Consider the following 6,000-nt stretch of genomic DNA (forward strand, 5'->3'; position numbering starts at 1 on the left):
ACTCTATAAGGCCATAATCAAAGAAGAAAATTCTCACCCAGAAGCGGCGCTCCTAGTGGCCGGGGACTTTAATGCAGGCAAACTTAAATCAGTTTTACCACATTTTTACCAGCATGTCACATGTGCATCCAGAGGAAAAATAATCCTAGACCACCATCACTGAACAGTTGAAACTGGAGCAGCAGCATGGCCAGGTGGACTGGGGACAGCAAGGAATCATCGTGCCGAGTAGTCCTGAGGCATGGTCCTAGGGCTCAGGTCCCCCGAGAGAGAGAAAGAAAGAAAGAGAGAAAGAGAGAATTAGAGAGAGCATACTTAAATTCACACAGGACACTGCATAAGACAGGAGAAGTACTCCAGATATAACAGACTGACCCTAGCCCCCCGACACATAAACTACTGCAGCATAAATACTGGAGGCTGAGACAGTGAAGACAGTGAAGACAGTGAAGACATCAATAAGTGCATAGACGACGTCGTCATCCCCACAGTGACTGTACGTACATATCCCAACCAGGAGCCATGGATTACAGGCAACATCCGCATCGAGCTAAAGGCTAGAGCTGCCGCTATCAAGGAGCGGGAGACTAATCCGGATGCTTATAAGAAATCCCGCTATGCCATCAGATGAACCATCAAACAAGCAAAGCGTCAATACAGGATTAAGATTGAATTCTACTCCACCGGCTCTGACGCTCGTCGGATGTGGCAGGGCTTGAAAACTATTACAGACTACAAAGGGAAACCCAGACTCGAGCTGCCCAGTGACGAGAGCCTACCAGACGAGCTAAATGTCTTTTTTGCTCACTTCGAGGCAAGCAACACTGAAGCATGCACGAGAGCACCAGCTGTTCCGGATGACTGTGTGATAACGTTCTCCATAGCCGATGTGAACAAAACCTTTAAACAGGTCAACATTCACAAAGCCGGTGGGCCAGACGGATTTCCAGGACGTGTACTCAAAGCATGCGCTGACCAACTGTCAAGTGTCTTCACTGACATTTTCAACCTCTCCCTGAGTCTATAATCCCTGTGCCCAAGGAAGCGAAGGTAAACTGCCTAAAAGATTACTGCCTCGTAGCACTCACGTCGGTAGCCATGAAGTGCTTTGAAAGGCTGGTCATGGCTCACATCAACAGCATCCTCCCAGACACACTAGACCCACTCCAATTTGCATACCTTCCCAACAAATCCACAGATGTCGCAATCTCAATCACACTCCACACTTCCCTTTCCCACCTGGACAAAAGGCACACCTATGTGATAATGCTGTTCATTGACTACAGCTCAGCGTTCAACACTATAGAGCTCACGAAGCTCATCACTAAGCTCAGGACTCTGGGACTAAACAGCTGGATCCTAGACTTCCTGACGGGCCGCCCCCAGGTGGTAAGAGTAAGCAACAACAAGTCTGCCACGCTGATCACTGGGGCCCGTCAGGGGGTGTATACTTAGTCCCCTCCTGTACTCCCTGTTCACTCATGACTGCGTGGCCAAACACGATTCCAACACCATCATTAAGTTTGCTGACGACACAACAGTGGTAGGCCTGGTCACCAACAACGTTGAGACGGCCTATAGGGAGGAGGTCAGAGAACTGGCAGTGTGGTGCCAGGACAACAACCTCTCCCTCAATGTGAGCAACACTAAGGAGCTGATCGTGGACTACAGGAAAAGGAGGGCTGAACAGGCCCCCATCTACATCGACAGGGCTGTAGTGAAGCGGGTCGAGAGTTTCAAGTTCCTTGGTGTCCACATCACCAACGAACTATCATGGTCCAAACATACCATGACAGTTGTGAAGAGGGCATGACAAAACCTTTTCCCCTCAGGAGACTGAAAGGATTTGGTCCCCCAGATCCTCAAAAGGTTCTACAGCTGCACCATCGAGAGCATCCTGACCGGTTACATCACCACCTGGTATGGCAACTGCTCGGCATCTGACCTTAAGGCACTACAGAGGGTAGTGTGTACGGCCCAGTACATCACCATGGCCAAGCTTCCTGCCATCCAGGACCTATATAATAGCAGTGTCAGAAGAAAGCCCATAAAATTGTCAGAGACTCCGGTCACCCAAGACTGTTTTCTCTGCTACCACACGGCAAGCGGTACCGGAGCGCCAAGTCGAGGACCAAAAGGCTCCTCAACATGTTCTACCCCCAAGCCATAAGACTGCTGAACAGTTAATAAAATCGCCACCGGACTATTTACATTGACCCCCCCCCCCTCTTGAACACAGCTGCTACTTGCTATTTGTTTGTTACCTATGCATAGTCACTTCTCCCCCACCTACATGTACAAATTACCTCAACTAGCCTGTATCCCTGCACACTAACTCAGGACCGGTGCCCCCTGTATATAGCCTCGTTATTGTTGTTCTTATTGTGTTACTTTTCATTATTACTTTTTATTTTAGCCTACTTGGTAAATATTTTCTTCTTCTTCTTCAAATCAAATCAAGTTTATTTTATATAGCCCTTCGTACATCAGCTAATATCTCGAAGTGCTGTACAGAAACCCAGCCTAAAACCCCAAACAGTAAGCAATGCAGGTGTAGAAGCACGGTGGCTAGGAAAAACTCCCTAGAAAGGCCAAAACCTAGGAAGAAACCTGGAGAGGAACCACGCTATGAGGGGTGGCCAGTCCTCTTCTGGCTGTGCCGGGTGGAGATTATAACAGAACATGGCCAAGATGTTCAAAATGTTCATAAGTGACAAGCATGGTCAAATAATAATCAGGAATAAATGTCAGTTGGCTTTTCATAGCCGATCATTAAGAGTTGAAAACAGCAGGTCTGGGACAGGTAGGGGTTCCATAACCGCAGGCAGAACAGTTGAAACTGGAATAGCAGCACGGCCAGGTGGACTGGGGACAGCAAGGAGTCATCATGCCCGGTAGTCCTGACGTATGGTCCTAGGGCTCAGGTCCTCCGAGAGAGAGAAAGAAAGAGAGAAGGAGAGAATTAGAGAGAGCCAAGATTTTCAAAATGTTCAGAAATGACAAGCATGGTCAAATAATAATCAGGAATAAATGTCAGTTGGCTTTTCATAGCCGATCATTAAGAGTTGAAAACAGCAGGTCTGGGACAGGTAGGGGTTCCATAACCGCAGGCAGAACAGTTGAAACTGGAATAGCAGCAAGGCCAGGTGGACTGGGGACAGCAAGGAGTCATCATGCCCGGTAGTCCTGACGTATGGTCCTAGGGCTCAGGTCCTCCGAGAGAGAGAAAGAAAGAGAGGAGAGAATTAGAGAGAGCCAAGATGTTCAAAATGTTCATAAATGACAAGCATGGTCAAATAATAATCAGGAATAAATGTCAGTTGGCTTTTCATAGCCGATCATTAAGAGTTGAAAACAGCAGGTCTGGGACAGGTAGGGGTTCCATAACCGCAGGCAGAACAGTTGAAACTGGAATAGCAGCAAGGCCAGGTGGACTGGGGACAGCAAGGAGTCATCATGCCCGGTAGTCCTGACGTATGGTCCTAGGGCTCAGGTTCTCCGAGAGAGAGAAAGAAGGAGAGAATTAGAGAGAGCATACTTAAATTCACACAGGACACTGGATAAGACAGGAGAAGTACTCCAGATATAACCAACTGACCCAAGCCCCCCGACACATAAACTACTGCAGCATAAATACTGGAGGCTGAGACAGGAGGGGTCAGGAGACACTGTGGCCCCATCCGATGATACCCCCGGACAGGGCCAAACAGGAAGGATATAACCCCACCCACTTTGCCAAAGCACAGCCCCCGCACCACTAGAGGGATATCTTCAACCACCAACTTATAATCCTGAGACAAGGCCGAGTATAGGCCACAAAGATCTCCACCACAGCACAAACCAAGGGGTTGAACTGCACTATTGGTTAAGGGCTTGTAAGTAAGCATTTCACAGTAAAGTCTACACTTCTTGTATTCGGCGCAAGTGTCAAATAAAGTTTGATTTGATTTTTTGATTTGATTTGGTGAAGCGTGATTCATCACTCCAGACAATGCGTTTCCACTGCTCCAGAGTCCAATGGCGGCAAGCTTGACATCACTCCAGCCAACGCTTGGCATTGCGCATGGTGATCTTAGGTTTTTTTGCAGCTGCTCAGCCATCGAAACCCATATCAAAAGCTCCCGACTCCACTTTGTCCATGACAGTCAACAGAGGCTCGTCATAAGACACCCCTTCTTACGTGTGTCTCTTAGGGTCAATCTTCACTGAGTTTAAGTTAATTTTTTAAATAAAACGTTGCTTCCAGAGACAGTTTTGAACTCGGTAAAGAACAGACCATTTTTACACGCTACACACTTCAGCACTCGGCGGTCCCGTTCTGTGAGCTTGTACGGCCTACCACTCTGCAGCTGAGCTGTTGTTGCGCCTTCACAATAACAGCACTTACAGTTGACTGGGGCAGCTCTAGCAGGGCAGAAATTTGACAAACTGACTTGTTGGAAAGTTGGCATCCTATGACGGCGCCATGTTGAAAGTCACTGAGCTATTCAGTATGGGCCATTCTCCTGGCAATGTTTGTCTATGGTGATTGCATGGCTTTGTGCTCGATTTTATACACCTGTCAACAACGGGTGTGGCTGAAATAGCCGAATCCCCCCCCCCCCCCCCTTTTGTACACTGCTGCTACTCGATGTTTATTATGTATGCATAGTCACTTCACCCCTACTGAAAGTACTTGTACAAATTACCTCAACTAACCTGTACTCTTGCACACTGACTCAGTACCGGTGCCCGCTGTATATAGCCTCGTTATTGTTATTGTTATTGTGTTGCTTTTTATTATAATTTTTTACTTTAGTCTACTTGGTAAATACTTTCTTAACTCTTCTTGAACTGCACTGTTGGTTAAGGGCTTGTAAGTAGGCATTTCACTGTAAGGTCTACACTTGTTGTATTCGGCGCATGTGACAAATAAAGTTTGATTTGATCTTGATTTGACTAATCCTGCTGTGGTTACACCTGTACCACAGTGCTACTGAGGCTCTCCTCCAGAGGGTGCTGAAGGACATTCTGGAACCCCAGGGGGCGATAGAGTCCCAGACCCTCAACATCTCTACCACCCTGACTGAACACCACCAACAGCTAGAGGATGCCCATGCCCTACTGATGACTGCCAGGGAGAACAACAACCACACACACACCCTGCTGGGGAGCATCCACACCAACCTGCCAGAGTACCAGGTGAGTACACTTACTATAATCACTGTACTCACATTTACTATAATCACTGTACTGAGTACTCACACTCACTATAATCACTCTACCAAACTTACTATAATCACTGTACTCACACTTACTATAATCACTGTACTGAGTACTCACACTCACTATAATCACTCTACCAAACTTACTATAATCACTGTACTCACACTTACTATAATCACTGTACTGAGTACTCACACTCACTATAATCACTCTACCAAACTTACTATAATCACTGTACTCACACTTACTATAATCACTGTACTGAGTACTCACACTCACTATAATCACTCTACCAAACTTACTATAATCATTGTACTCACACTTACTATAATCACTGTACTGAGTACTCACACTCACTATAATCACTCTACCAAACGTACTATAATCACTGTACTCACACTTACTATAATCACTGTACTGAGTACTCACACTCACTATAATCACTCTACCAAACGTACTATAATCACTGTACTCACACTTACTATAATCACTGTACTGAGTACTCACACTCACTATAATCACTCTACCAAACTTACTATAATCACCGTACTCACACTTACTATAATCACTGTACTGAGTACTCACACTCACTATAATCACTCTACCAAACTTACTATAATCACTGTATTCAGTACTCAAATATTAATTTGTTCCTTGTGCTGTTGGACTACTAAATGCAAAGTAAATTGTATCGGTATATGTACTTATCTATCTAGTGCAGTTGGGACAGTGGTCGTTTGTGAGTGAATGTATTAATGTCCTCTATGTTGTTAGTGTATGCAGCATGATGGACTG

General features: G+C 46.0%; 1 protein-coding gene across 1 annotated transcript in view; it reads left to right on the forward strand.

Annotated features, from left to right (window-relative positions):
• Positions 1-6,000, forward strand: part of lama1 (laminin, alpha 1) — a 74,146-nt gene that overhangs the window by 43,730 nt on the left and 24,416 nt on the right. The window contains exon 34 of the mRNA XM_055928657.1: positions 4,971-5,181. Within this exon, the coding sequence (XP_055784632.1) occupies positions 4,971-5,181 (211 nt within the window). The remainder of the gene's footprint in view (positions 1-4,970; positions 5,182-6,000) is intronic.

The sequence above is a fragment of the Salvelinus fontinalis genome, chromosome 7 (assembly GCF_029448725.1).
Source record: "Salvelinus fontinalis isolate EN_2023a chromosome 7, ASM2944872v1, whole genome shotgun sequence".
NCBI lineage: Eukaryota > Metazoa > Chordata > Actinopteri > Salmoniformes > Salmonidae > Salvelinus > Salvelinus fontinalis.